This window comes from Fopius arisanus, unplaced genomic scaffold (genome assembly GCF_000806365.1).
Source record: "Fopius arisanus strain USDA-PBARC FA_bdor unplaced genomic scaffold, ASM80636v1 scaffold00023, whole genome shotgun sequence".
Classification (NCBI taxonomy): Eukaryota; Metazoa; Arthropoda; class Insecta; order Hymenoptera; family Braconidae; genus Fopius; species Fopius arisanus.
This window is the reverse complement of record NW_011887762.1, coordinates 81,721-96,071: the sequence shown is the minus strand read 5'-3', so window position 1 is coordinate 96,071 and position 14,351 is coordinate 81,721. Positions and strand designations below refer to the sequence as shown.

At 38.5% G+C, this 14,351-nt stretch overlaps 2 protein-coding genes across 3 annotated transcripts; both read left to right on the top strand.

The window, feature by feature from the left end:
* Window positions 1-779: 779 nt before the first annotated feature.
* On the top strand, window positions 780-5,039 carry LOC105264535 (uncharacterized). 2 transcript variants are annotated; one of them, XM_011301468.1, is made up of 2 exons: window positions 780-817; window positions 1,343-5,039. In XM_011301468.1, the coding sequence occupies exon 2, from the start codon at window positions 1,343-1,345 to the stop codon at window positions 4,931-4,933; it is 3,591 nt and encodes a 1,196-aa protein (XP_011299770.1). In that variant the 5' UTR covers window positions 780-817; the 3' UTR covers window positions 4,934-5,039. The 2 variants fall into 2 exon arrangements, with proteins under 2 accessions (XP_011299770.1, XP_011299769.1); XM_011301467.1 differs by lacking the exon at window positions 780-817 and adding an exon at window positions 963-1,033.
* Window positions 5,040-5,131: 92 nt separating this feature from the next.
* Window positions 5,132-6,379, top strand: LOC105264534 (uncharacterized). The gene has a single exon (XM_011301466.1). It carries the CDS (start codon window positions 5,189-5,191, stop codon window positions 5,867-5,869), a length of 681 nt encoding a protein of 226 aa, XP_011299768.1. The 5' UTR covers window positions 5,132-5,188; the 3' UTR covers window positions 5,870-6,379.
* The last annotated feature ends 7,972 nt before the right edge of the window (window positions 6,380-14,351 follow it).

Here is a 14,351-nt window from a genome sequence, read left to right as displayed (position 1 = left end):
CCCTTTATTTTTCACGTATCAGTGATAGATGGACGATAAGAAACCACTCCTTGACAACAGATTGATGCACAGTAAAAAATAAATTTTGAGACGTGAAAAAATTCCTTCGAAATTGCGATAAACCGAGTGTTCATGTTTGGTTTTGTTTTCCTGAGGCTTCATATCAATGAGTACTTGGATTTGTCTGATCTGATCTCTCCTTTAAAGATCAAGATTATTTATTTATAAATTTTACGTTTCCATGTGGTTTAAGAAAGCTATTTTTTAATAATAATGTTAATTATTAATAATAAAGTAATGGGTACAGATGGAATACGTGGTTAAGGGATGTTGAAAATTATATAATATATAAATATGTTTTTAATTGTAAACAATTAGAATTTTTAAGAGAAAACATTCAAATAATAATTTTTCGAGGCTTTTTCATTATAGAAATTAGTAATACGCATTTTAATGTGCAATTATAATTGAATTAAGCGTGATATATCATATTTTTTATACAGTTATTACTGTTTTCCCTCATTTATAACAATTAATGTTTCTCCTTTTAATTAATGAAATATTAATGACTTTTATGGGATTACTTTTCTAACGAAATTAGATTACGTTATCTATTTTGGAACATCGATGTTAATAATAGTACTAGATTCATAAAAAGAAATCGGGTATTGAGTTACCTATTACCACTTGCAATAATCTTATCGATCAGATGAATCGGAGATAGGGGTCAGTTGAACTGATTTTGTTGATTCGAAAGCAGTATAAAAGAACATGTAATCATAGCAAAAATTATCAGCGTTCGCTTAGCTGCTTCACAGTAAGTACCAGTGGCTCTTCGATATTACTGCCTCATTATTTATAATAAAAATGGAGATAACGTTGTGAAGTGGATGTCAACATATACTCAAACTGCTTAACTAATCCTTCTTTTTTATTACTCCATGATTTGGAGGGTATCTGTGGTGTATTTGAAAAAAAGTTTTGAAATCACAGATCAAGTGTTTTCATGAATCTCATAAATGTCTTTTTTGACGTGAGCATAAACATCATTGTAGTTTTTAAATAAAAAATCACGCGTTTATTTTTTTCATTTTCGTGGTATGATAATGTGGAAGAATTTATCAACGTTTCATTATTATTGATTTACTTTTTAAATATTATTCTACATCGCGCCGACTATCTTTACGACTCGTTTTTGCAAATCTGAGCATGACTGTAAACCTCAGAGATTATGAAGTTACCCATTGCACCAGGCCATCAGGTCGATTAATTTTTCATTAACAACGCCGATAAAACATCAGCCTTCGATATTACAACTCATCATGCTAATTAATCTTCACAGATGAGATTCTCGCTGGCATGTTTGCTGGTGATCAGCTTGACAGGCACGATCAGCAGCAGCCCATTGTACCAGACTCGATCACTCACAGACGATTTCGATGACTTCGTATCGCTCCTACCCCTCGACAAGATCGTTCCTATAGTCCAGGAGTACCTGCAACATGACAAAGAAGTTCAAAGAGTAGTAGAGTACGTAAAAACCGAGGAATTCAAGAAGTTGGTAACGCTAATTGAAGGAATCCCAGATGTTGTTGAGTTTGTCAAATATCTGCAGGAATCAGGGTTTGATGTGATAGATTTAGTCAACAAGTTGAACAATGTCATTGGACTTCCACCGATGAAACCCGTCGGTAGAGTAGCCATTTCCGGTGGAGTGGCTGGTCTAGTGGCAGACATCAAGAGTCTTTTGCCACTCAAGGAAATCAAGGCCATGTACTACGACAAAATGAAGACTTCACCGGAATTCAAGAATTTGATTGACCGCCTTCACTCCCCAAAACTCCAAGCTATCGTAGACACACTTGCAGCTAACAAAGAAGTTCAGCACATCTTTAAGACTCTAAAAGCGCATAACGTCCATTTTGATGTCCTGTTCGATGTCATCTCCAAGATTTTGGGTGTCACGTTCCCAAAAGCCGGGCTTGCCAGGAGTGGACGCTCCCTCGCTGATGATTTCCAAGACTTCGTGGCCCTCGTACCCCTCGATAAAGTGATACCAATCGTGACTGAGTACGTGCAGAATGACAAAGAAGTTCAACACGTAATTCAATACGTGCAATCTCAGGAGTTCAAGAACCTCGTAGCTGAAGTCGAGAGCATAGAAGACGTTCTCGCATTCTATAATTACCTACAGGCGTCTGGTTTGAACGTTTATGATGTAGTCAACAAGCTTCACAAGTTTATCAATCTTCCTCCATTAGTCCCTCGTAGGGCTCTAGCAAGGATGACAGGTGGAGTTGCTGGTCTTATCGCAGACGTCAAAGCTGTACTCCCACTTGAAAAATTCAAAGCTCTATACTACCAGAAAATGGAATCATCCAAAGAATTCAAGGAGTTAGTTCAACGTCTGAGTTCTCCTAAATTCCAGGCTATCATTGACAGGCTTTTCACCAATGAAGCTTTCCTTCGCATCCTCAAAACAGCAAAGGAACACGGAATCCATGTCGATCTTGTAGCCGATTTACTCTTCAAGATGTTCGGAATCAAATTCCCAGGACATAGAGTGCGCCGTGATGCATTCGATCTCCACGATGATCTTGCTGACTTTATCGCCCTGATTCCCCACCATGAGATTGTGGAAATTGTATTGGAATACATGGAAAAGGACGACGACGTCCGAAAAGCTGTGGAATATATCCAAAGTGCTGAATTCCGGCAATTGGTCAAGATCGTTGAAGAGATGGATGATGTCAAGAACTTTTACAACTACCTGCAGGAATCTGGTTTGAACATTTACGATGCAATTAATAAGCTCCACGATTTCATTGGTTTAGCTCCTATAACCCATCAGGGACTCTCCCGTGGAATCACTGGTGGACTCAATGGCATGATCCAGGACATCAAAGCTATCCTACCCCTTGACAAAATCAAAGATTTGTATTACGAAAAAATGGCAACTTCACCAGCTTTCAAAAAACTCATCGAACGTCTCCACTCTCCCAAGTTCCAAGCGGTTGTTGACAAACTTTACGCAAACAAAGAGTTTCAGGAAATCTTAAAAGCTGCCAGAGTAGCTGGAATCAACCTTGAAAAAGTAGCAGACCTTCTGTCGACCATTTTTGGATTAAAGTTCCCACCAGCAAGCAGCAGAACCATAGCTCGCAGTCTTTACGTAGACCTCCATGACTTCATTGACCTGCTGCCTAAGGAGGAAATCGCTAATATCTTTTTCGATTATCTAGCCAATGATCAGCAGGTACAGAATGTTGTCCAATATATTCAAACTCCGGAATTCAGGAAGCTAGTGAGTGACGTTGAGGAAATCGAGGACGTCTTGGCATTCTATCGTTACTTGGATCAATCTGGTTTAGAAATCTATGATTTGGTCAATGAACTTCACAAACTAATAGGTCTTCCGAATATCAAACCAGATCTGATGGCAAGGAAGATCACAGGAGGTGTCTCTGGCCTCATCGATGATATCATAGCTATCCTACCAGTGGACAAAATCAAGGCACTTTACCATGAAAAATTGGAGAAGTCTCCAGAGTTCAAGAATCTTATCGAACGGCTCCGCTCGCCAAAATTCCAAGTAGTTGTGGACACACTCTTCGCTAATCAAGAATTCCAGAGTATCCTGAAGAGGGCTAAAGTAGCTGGAATCGATGTCAAGGCAATCGCCAACTTGCTCTCCAAAATCTTTGGTCTTCATTTCCCAGAATCTCGTCAACGCCGCAGCTTACAATCAGATCTGGATGACTTTATTATGCTCATGCCGATTGAAGAAATCTCAAAAATCGGAATTAGCTACTTGATGAATGATGCTGAAGTCCAAGAAGCTGCCAAGTTCATCAGAAGTGATGAATTCAAGAAATTGCTCATAGAACTCCAGGGAGAAAAAGATATCAACGACTTTTTGAATTATCTGCAAGATTCTGGCTTGAGTGTTTACAACCTTATTGATCTAATCAATGACTTCCTCGGAGTTCCACACTATCCTCGACCACTGAGCACATCAGCAGTCTCACGAGTTGGAGAGACTTCAGGTGTTCAAGGTCTGCTCAACGCAATCCGAGCTGTTCTTCCATACGACAAAATCCATTCATTCTACGAAGCGAAGCTCAAGAGTTCTGAGGAGTTCCGAGCATTCATTCAACGCTTCAAGGCCCCTGAGATGCAGGCAATTGTTGACAGACTTGTGGTCAACAAGAGATTCATTGAACTTGGGCGTCAAGCACACGCCCATGGAATTAATATAGACCACATCACCACTTTCCTAGAGGAATTGTTCGGCCTGAGATTTCCAGAAGTGCCTTTCCCACCTAAACCTCTGAGTATCTACGGTGAGAGCGAACTCACTTCAGATTTGACCGAATTCATGGAACTCCTGCCAGTTGATGAAATCGTCAAAACTGTTCTCGAATACACCTTACACGACCAAGAGACAAAGGATACAATTGAATATCTTCGATCTGAGGAGTTCAAAGATATCGTCAGAGCCCTTGACAAAATCCCTGAATACGAGGAAATGCTGGAGACCCTCGATTCCGCTGGTCTTGACGTTTATGAACTGATTCAAATGTTCCACAAGTTCATTGGTTTGGACGACAAACATCCCTTCGTGGTGCAGACCCTGATCTCTGGAAAGCCTGGTGTTTCCGGACTCATTGCCAGATTGAAGGAGCTCCTACCCTATCCTCAAATCAAAGAACTCTACTACTTCAAACTACAGCATTCCAAGGCTTTTGCTGATTTCGTCGGCCTCATCAAGTCCGCCAATTTCCAGACTGTGACAAACACCCTCTTCGCTAATCAGAACTTCCAGAAGCTCCTCCATGAGGCCAAAGCTCATGGTGTCGACGTGCAAGCCATCTCTGATTTTTTCGCTCGGGTTTTCGGAATCACAACACCACCTGGAGTCATCGATTCATGAATTCTACGGTGAATTTATCATCTCTGCGTGATTAATGTTGTGAAATTTTTATCTTATATTTGTAATGTGTTAACTGAATGAATAAATCAATGCGCAGCGCTGTAAATCATGTGGACTAATTTTCATAACAGCTCCCTAGTGATTGATGTTATTCATTTCGTTCCATAAGTGAATTTGAGTTTGTTTACTAGCACATGAGGTTAGCGTAAGCATGACTAAATTTTAGTATACAAAAAACATTTTAAAATACGAGGAATGAATTCTGTCATCGCAATCGCAGTGATAACATCCATGTACCTCGTGTCAGTCTTCATAAATAAATATAATGGATCACAAAATTCAGGCATCACTCAAGATAACCAAGATGACAGTTCCCTGGAGGAAGATTTCAGAGATATACTCCGTTTTATCCCCATCGAAGAGAGCCGTCAAATTCTCTTCAATTATTTCAAGTATGACAAACAACTAGATGACACCCGAAGTTTCATAAATGATCAAAAGAGATTCATATTGAGAGAGCTGGAGAATATTCCAGAGACCTGGATGTTCCTGAAAATTCTCCAGAATCTGGGATTGCAAGTCGACAATTGGGACAGCAAAATTCGTGAATTATGGAAATCACTGCCAAAATTTGAAGAGGAGCAGTCGACAATTGCCGCTGGTGGTTTCATAGTTATGATAAACAAAATATTGAGTCTAATTCCTTCAGAGGAGCTCCACCCTTTCCTCTGTGACAAGATGAGACACTCGACGAGCTTCAGAATGTTCATCCAAGCCCTCAGATCTCCCGTGTTCATCGATATGTGTGAAAAAATAGAGGAAAATGGGGTTTTAGCTCGGCATTACTATTGGGCCAAACAGGATGAAATCGAAGTAATATTAGCCGTTGAGTTACTGAAGAAACTTTATCTCTATCTCACTCAGGGACTCTCCTGACAAATATCTCGGGCAATAAATAACAAATTTCGGAATTGTTTCGAAAGTTTATACAATTCACGGTGACATCACTGGAGCAATCGTAATACAACATTCTCCACTTACCCCTAATTCACTGCTGCAGCTGAGTCACTCTCTTTCACCGTTTGCTGAATTTATGAGTCCCGTTGTCCTCCAGCCTGAGGAAGAAAACTCGCTTGTATATATGTCTGCATGTTGGGGGAGTGTCGAGAGGATGAGTTGAAGGGGTAAACCAAGCGTCGTGGTGATAAAAGTTTACCACATGGTTTGGGTGAGGGTTTTGAGGATGAAAAAGTGCCCCATGTGAGGAATCTCAATGGGAATACCTGCCAACAAAGATATTTCGGGGATTATTGCATATTACGTGATGAGAAAGCATAAATATATTTTTTATCAAACCGAATTCGGAAACATATACTGTGCTACATCGAGAAACGCAAGTTGAATTCCAAAAAATATTGCTAAATTCTCTGTACAATTTGAAATAAAAATTCCCCAGTCATTGATAAAATATCAGGTGCAAGGATTTTTTTTTTTTTCGATTGATTCCAGAAAATCGGTTTTCGATCGAAATGATGGAGCAGCAGTTCATAATTTTTTCAGGATATACGAAAATTAGTTGGAATTTGTCCTCGGCTGGTGGTTGACAAAGGCAAAACAATTATCCTGATGTTTATGGAGCATATTTTATACCTGAAAACGATGAGATAGAAAGGGAAAATTAATTTCCAACCAGCTATGATAACCGAGGGTATGTAGTATGGGTGTTGGACGAGGTACACAACCGGCAACCGGGCGCGGTGTCTGCGGCAAACAATTCCAATTAACTGGGTGGAATTGAAATAGAACTCGTCCGTTCACCCGACGCCCGATGTCTTGCATCGTGAATGTCCCGGACACGGGGGAAACGCTTCCTTTTTTCATCCTACCATCCTCTTATATGAATTACTAACTTTGAAATCGTGACGCGTATTTTGTCTTTATCGTCAAGCAGCATTCGCCGAATATGCACTACAATTAGAAAACATTTTATTAATAAAAAATTGTCATCTAGGAATAGTGACTGTACGTGGGATATTTAAGGAATAATTATTAACAAAATATTTCCCAATAATCTTACCATAATTTTTAGATCATTTTTTGGATTGAATTTTTGGTTTGTGAAGTGTTAATTGTTTTCTGATGACACGGTGGCGGGTCACTTCCTTCGTATGAAGCAAATAATAGAATTGAGAACAAAGAGTCTATTAGTGATAAGAGGCCTGCGGCAATGGTACTGGGGCTCTAGTTGTTGGTCTTTGTTTAATGGAGGTAGTGATGTGATGCGGGTTCTGAGTGAAATAATTTATCAAAGTCTAGAGTCTAAGTTTGAATCGCTCTGCTCTTATTTAAAGATTGCCCGTAAGTTTAATAGTGAATTTTTGTCTGTAAAATCTCTGACTCCAGATCGGTGAATCAATTATTTTTTAACCTCCGGAGATAATGAATAAATTACTGCAATCACTCCCAGAATTTGAAATCACATTTTTAAGAAATCTCGAAGTCTTGCCGCCACTTCTCGATTCTTTTGTAAACGAAAATTTTGGTCAATGATATCCTTCAAAATAATTATTCAATCGAAATCTTGATGTGACTGGGAACAGATTAAATTTTGCAATTAACTGTTCCCACAATTTCCCAGATTTTTCAGGAAAAACTGATAAATAATTAGAATGCCATTTCTTTTTGCTTTTGATAAATGATTTTTTCCAGACAGCTGATATAGCAATGATGATTTGACCCCGAGCAGTGGAAAGGTCTTCATGTGACTTATAGAAAAATTATTCGTCAATTTCCTTTTTGTCATATTTTTTGACAGAATATTTTATCTCTGCGCAGCCAACAATTAAACGTTATACTAATTATTCAGTCGTCACACGTCTGAAAGAATATTCTCAAATCCACCAAGAGCTGTTAAATAATTGAGACATCGTAGAAAAATGTTTGATTAAAAAAATCGAATTCTGGGTTCAAGTAGATTTTCGCTATTGCGAACTTGATAATTTCAAAATGAAGTGTTAATTCAACTACATTTCTCATTGCTCTCTCTCTCTCTGACCGTCACATACGCAATTATCCCAATTCGTTTAATTAAAAATATAGTGGGCGTAGTAGATTGTAATTTAAACCGGTATTAATCGATTTGGTAAACGTCCGCAACATCGGCCAGTTCCTCTGAAGACTGATTCCCAGGTCAGAAAGTAAAATAAAAAACCCTTCAAAGGCTGATACAAGGGTCTGTGCTATTGGTTTCAGACAATGCCAAAGCCTGGAGTCTTGGATATTGAAGACGTCGAAAAGTCCGTGTGTACCCGTCGTCTAGCCCCACCTAAACTCACCATTATTAAATCCTCCCTTACATTCCCTCTGTGACCAACTGTCTCCAGAATTCTCCATGACTCATTAAAAATCCCCTCCAACCCTCACTGATCCACGTACCCATCATACTCCGTTAATTAAAATCAGCTTCATCCAGGTGAAAGTTACGGGAGAAATGGGTGGCAAAGGGAGGAAAAGAATGGCCTGAAATCAGTGGTTATTGTGGAACATAATTCAATTTTCATAATAGTTAGCCTTGAGAAGTTTGGGCTGGAGTTGGGCTGGAGTTGGGCTTCACTTTGGGCGGTACGTGCGTGCCCGGTACGACGTCACTGGTGCACAATTGAATGGAGGAAACGGAAGTGCAAGCCAGATGAAAGGCCAGGGGGTGGTGGAATGAGGGGATGAAGGACTGTTCGGTTGGTTGCTTCGTAATCAGTGGCACCGTGTACAGGGTAACGCGCACCGTGCAACAGGATTTGCACTCGGATCACGTCGTTATTTAACGAGATTACCTCGTTAACCGAGGGCAAGGGTGAGTACGAGGGGGTGGCAACAGGGGGTGGCGGTGGGTACGAATTGGAGAGAGTGACGCCCAGATATATCCTCGTCACCAGTATGACACTCAAATTTTTCCCTCTGATTAATGTCACACGTTGTTATAATTACGATTATGTCCATTGGATAACGATCACTGGGCTGTGATAATTGAATTTTGGGGGATGAAAAATTCAAAGAGAGCGGTGAGTTTATTTACCCATTGCACGTGTCAAGTGCTCACATCGGTCAGGATTAATTGATATTGCTTATTTACAGCGGAAATATTTTGGAAAAAATTGCGCGAGTGAAATGCCGAGGTTTTATTGACGCCCGTGGATTTTTTTTTTTTGTCGTTTGAATTTTACGGGAAATTATGAGTTACGTGAGCGAGCGGGAGGACTGTTATTATTTCTATAGGCGTCACTTTCACGGAAATTTCAGAAGAATTAGGGGGTGAAGGGTAAATATTTTCCTTTAATTCCAGCGGTTTTCTTCACTTGTAATGCAATTTTCTGTGGCGGGTAATTCGGGATTGCGAATTCAACAAATAACTCTTGGAGAACGCACACGGGAAAATTTAGATTTGGAAACAGCGAAAAAATTGAAAAAAAAAATTTAATCAGCCTCATTTTTATAAACCCAAAATACTTGAATAAATTATTTTTTATACTTGACCCAAGTATTTATTTTTTTCCATGAAGGTTTGCAAAGCAAAAATAGTGTTCGTTTTTCATAAAAAGAGAACGATTCATTATGACGAAACAATTAAATGCCAAGTCAATTCTTTTAGATGATAAAACGCAATAATTCACGAGCAAATGATGAAATAACTGGTGAAATAAAGAAAAAAACATACAAGAAAATGAGAAATTCGTGTGAAAGAGCAGAACGCCACCTTCTGAATTGTCAAAGTGGGAGTGACGCCTGAAAGCGACGCCCCGGATATTTCACAGACAGGTTCCATTACGAAATTCCAATACTTATTGTAGGAAGCACGCGCGAAATTCATTCATTCATTCGCAATAGGACTGACGGGGAGAGAAGAGAGAGGAGATCGAGAGAGAGAGAGAGAGAGAGAAAGTCTGGGTTTTCTCCTGCTTGCGAATCCATCGATGGATTCATTAGAGAACCCCATTGCCTCGATATCTACCCTTCATACCATCTTCACCCTCACTCCATGGAGAAAGAGGAATAAGAAAAAGAATAACGTAGAGTAGTCGCTCCACGTCTCCAGTCTCCAGTGGAGAAACGAGGAATTTGAAGAGTGACTACCAATCAGTGGTGCATTTGAATTATTTCTACCTGGGTAATGAAGAAACTGAGTGAGATGTTTTTCTTACGAAATGAGAGTGCACACGAGTTATAGAGACAATGTAAGATAAGAAAGTAGAGAGCCTCTGGGGAGTAATTACACGGGACAGATAGGTAGGGGGCAATTTTTCCAACGATTATTCACCCTTAATCTACGTGGGTTGAAACACCCTAGAGTGCCTTCATTTTGGCTCTGGGAAAAATTTAGACGAATAGTGGAGTCTTCAAGGAGTCGTGGAGGACACCTGGAACATATGTTGACGATGAAAAATGGATAAAAAGTGACGGAGGAAATGAGTGATCGATGCATGCTCCAGGGGACAGAGGAAGATTTCCTCATTTTTTAAAAATACTTTGTGAGATGGTCATGCAGATTGCGGCGTGAATCTGCATATGGATAGAATTCTGCTGAATGCTAGTAGAAATCAGTGGTTTTGGATAAAAATCAATGCAGATGAGGTGGAAACTTTATTTATTTGAAATGATGTCTAGTTCAGGTACACCAAATCGTTCTGGCTGTTGTGTATTTGAGTGGATGGGTTTCCGTCACCTAATTAAGGATCTGGGCACCTTTTTAGAGGGGAACCATTAGTTTGAGAGATATCCAGTGTTGTCGGCATCAAATACATCATGTTGGTACATTTAGAGACAACAATGAACCCACAGAACGATGGATTTCAAATAGTCCTGAACCCTTCACTAAAAACTCTGACTTCACCTCAGCCAACTGCCTACCATCTTTGGAGAAATTTCTCTAAAATATTCTTTGTTCTTATTGTTAATTAAATTCTTCGTCAATTATTTCATTTCAAATTACCAAATTGGGCTTCAGAGTTTTCAGAGTTTTCTTTTCCTCTGCATTATTCTATAAATGCAGTGGGATGCTATTAACTGCACCCTGATTGGTCTAAGTCCGAGTGGAAAAGTCCAGCAGATGCCATTCGTGATTCAAAACTGATCCGATGTAGGCAACGAAGCTATCGGAAAATATCCGATTATTTTGAGGCATTAAGGGTATTACTACTGATACTGATTATTTCTTCTATTCTCGGATGTCAGCCGATTAGAAGGGATTATTTCGAATATTCCTCATTAGTAGATCATTTACCAGTGAATATTTTCCTGTAGTAATTCTGCTGCTTTCAATTCTCGAAATCCTCCACTTCTAGCTTCCAAAATCCTAGAATACAAAAAATATACTGCAAATTTTCTCATAATTTTCCGCACCGTTTTGTTTCCAGAAATTTCCAGTAGAAAATGCCTGAATTAAATAAACCTAGAGTGAAAGCTCACGGTTTCAAGTTCTTCTTTTTAATAATCAGAATTGATGAAGTGATTGCGAAAATATAATTAATTAATAACGGAGCAAATCATCAGTTTGATTAATTAAGGTTCTTCTTGTTTTAATATTTTTTTGTTCTTACCCGGCGCTTTTCCTCACAGAAATTGACACCTCCATCAATCTTTTGTTGTTCTTTCAGGTTTTCAACCACAGTCTGCAACATTTTATAATAATGTAATGAAGGGTGAAAAAATAGCAAGGACCATTTTCCTCATTAATTAATGCATGGAGGAAGCTCCCATCAATTCTACGCCTCATCTTTAATACTCCTCTGCGTAGATGTATACAACGGACATTAAAACCACCCCCCAGTGAGGCTTTATTCTCTCTTGCAACGCAATACTTTTCACTGAATGTGTTTTTCTTCATCATTCGTTCAACATCAAAAAGCACTTTTTCAACTCTCAGGAGATTCTAATACAAATTTCAAATATACTCATTGCCCAATTCAATAAACATATTGAGATCGGGTAAATAAGCGAAGAAATGGCGTGTCACCTCTCGGAATCAGAGCAAATTATTATTTTGAGGATTCAAAGTCCATTCAAAAATAATTCATCAGGAGAACCCAAATTTTTCCTTTAATTGCACATATTTTATTCAGACAGAACGTAATTTTCATGGAACAGATGATATTTCTGGATTTGTGTGCAATTAATGAATTTTGTAACATTTAGAATATATTTCTGAATATTTGAAATATTTTTAATGTTGACATCTTTCGATAGTGTTTTTATATCAGTCACTGCGTTAGTAATTTTTATATTAACTTTATACCAAAAATTACTATTCAATTTTTACGCTTGTATATTTTTGGGATTTCTGAATATATTTTATTTTCGATTAATCGAACATTAATCGAATTTGAATAAAATTCATACGGCCGGTCCCGAATTGTAGCCCCCGTAACAAATTCAAACTCTTGAAAGGATTAAAAAGATTTTAAAGAATTCAATCAATGATAATTTCTTTCTAATTAATTGTCCCGTATAATTCCTCCAAAGAATATACAATGATGATTACGTTCCGATCTTTCAAATCTTCTGCGCATAACGCGAGATAATCCAGAAATCACAAGATTGTAAACTGGGAGGCACCAGAAAGGGCATGCAAGTAATGCTGACATTTACTTGTTCTTTTGCAAGTGATGGAAAAGCTCCTATCATTCCACTCAAATTCAAATTCACACGTCTGACTATGTCCAACCTATAACTCCACTCTTGGGTTTGGGCTCTCATCAACATTCTTCGCGGACAGTTAACTCGTGCCCGAATCCCTTACGAGCCATCTACCAAGGGTCCCAGGGTGGAAGATCTCAGGAAGGATGGGAAAATGGGCTTTTATATGGTCGCACGAAATTCCCGGAAAATCGAGGGACACCAATCTCAACGGAACACTGGAATGTTCCACGGTGATACACTCCATGACTCGTCACATAAGTGAGTTCAGGAAAAAATTCATGCTGTCATCCTTGATGACAACATTAATAGTAGACTGTTAAAAATTTCTTGAAATTTCAGTAACGATATCATCGGCCTTTTCAATTATTCACGATTCAATTCAATTTAAATTGAACGTGTTGACTCAATTTTTAATTCATTTAGAAATTTGAGAAAATTGCATTTTTTATGGGCAATTGGTTTGTTATTAGATATTGAACATCAAATATTTATTAATTACTAATAGATAAAACATCCAGTGAAATTATCGTTGGGAATAATATCGAATTAAAAACGATTTTCTCATCCAATTTCATAAGTAATTGATGATACGATTTTCATTAACAAGTTGTATGAAAAATTTAATTCCTACCAATTATAACTAAACAATTAACCTTTCAAATATACAAAAAATCATGATCTATATATATTTCGAGCTCTGCTCCCTAGACGCCCAGCAATTTTGAAAGTAAATAAAAATTGAGTGAATCAAAAAATTAGTTTCAAGCGTCAGGCTTTTCTTTACGTTTTGAACGGTGGGTTCACTCGCATCACCAGAGTTTATCGTATTTTGCATCAGGTCAAAAGGATACCTGAGAAGTCAGGGGAGTGAGACAGAAGTATAAAGTCAAAAAGCTCCCAACGCCTTTCATCTTCGAATATTCTTGCAATTCCCTCCTTTAGCCGAAATTATAGGGAGGTAAAAGTCGAGTAAATGCTCCACATTCCCTCGCCTCCTTCCGCTAGTAAATACTGACGCTAATATCTCAAGCAAATCCTCATATTTTTACGTCTGGCAATCAACCCACCTTGACTCTGTTTGCTAGCGAAGCGGAGAAATGTAAATAAAAAATGTTGTTTTCAATCAAGTGATTAAAGTGAAAGAGCCAGTTTATTTCTCGCAAGAGGATAAGACGTAAAAATTGGATTTTCACTCTTCAAGCATTCCGCGCTATTTCTGTTTTATTTTAAATACTTTTCGGTGATGAGGAATAATTCATTTTTTTAACGGAAGGACGAGTGAAGTAAAGGAGAGTAACATAAAATGCCTTTCTAAGACATTAATTATTTCTTTATTTACAAAGCTTTCTCTTTCTTTTTTCTCTCTTTCTCTGTTTCATAAAATTGCAAAACTGGCACTTGAGTTTGGGCATTTTCCACTTATCCCAAAACTGCCTCCCTCAGTATGAAAGCAGAGACCCACAAATGAAGTTGGCCACAGTCGAAATATCTCGAAACTCATAAGACTGCTGCGCTATTGGTCAATTCGAACCGGCAAATTCAAATTCGGTGCAGGAAGTGCGCAGTACATCCCGTAACACCTAACATAATAATACAGTGTTATGCTAAATGGAAAATTCTCCAATAAACTCTGCGAAAAGGTTGAAATTAATTAAAGTTGAAAGTCAAACAGTAGTCTATTAAGTCGTGACGTGTAGGTGGTCTGTGTGAGGGTAAGATAGGGGGGAGG

What these genes read in the sequence shown, in the direction of transcription:
- LOC105264535 (XM_011301467.1), top strand. Translation starts at nt 1,007, where the DNA reads ATGAATCTCATAAATGTCTTTTTTGAC. An exon ending in TCATAAATGTCTTTTTTGAC is followed by an intron (nt 1,034 to 1,342) that starts GTGAGCATAAAC and finishes TAATCTTCACAG; the next exon opens with ATGAGATTCTCGCTGGCATG.
- LOC105264534 (XM_011301466.1), top strand. Translation starts at nt 5,189, where the DNA reads ATGAATTCTGTCATCGCAATCGCAGTGATAACATCCATGTACCTCGTG.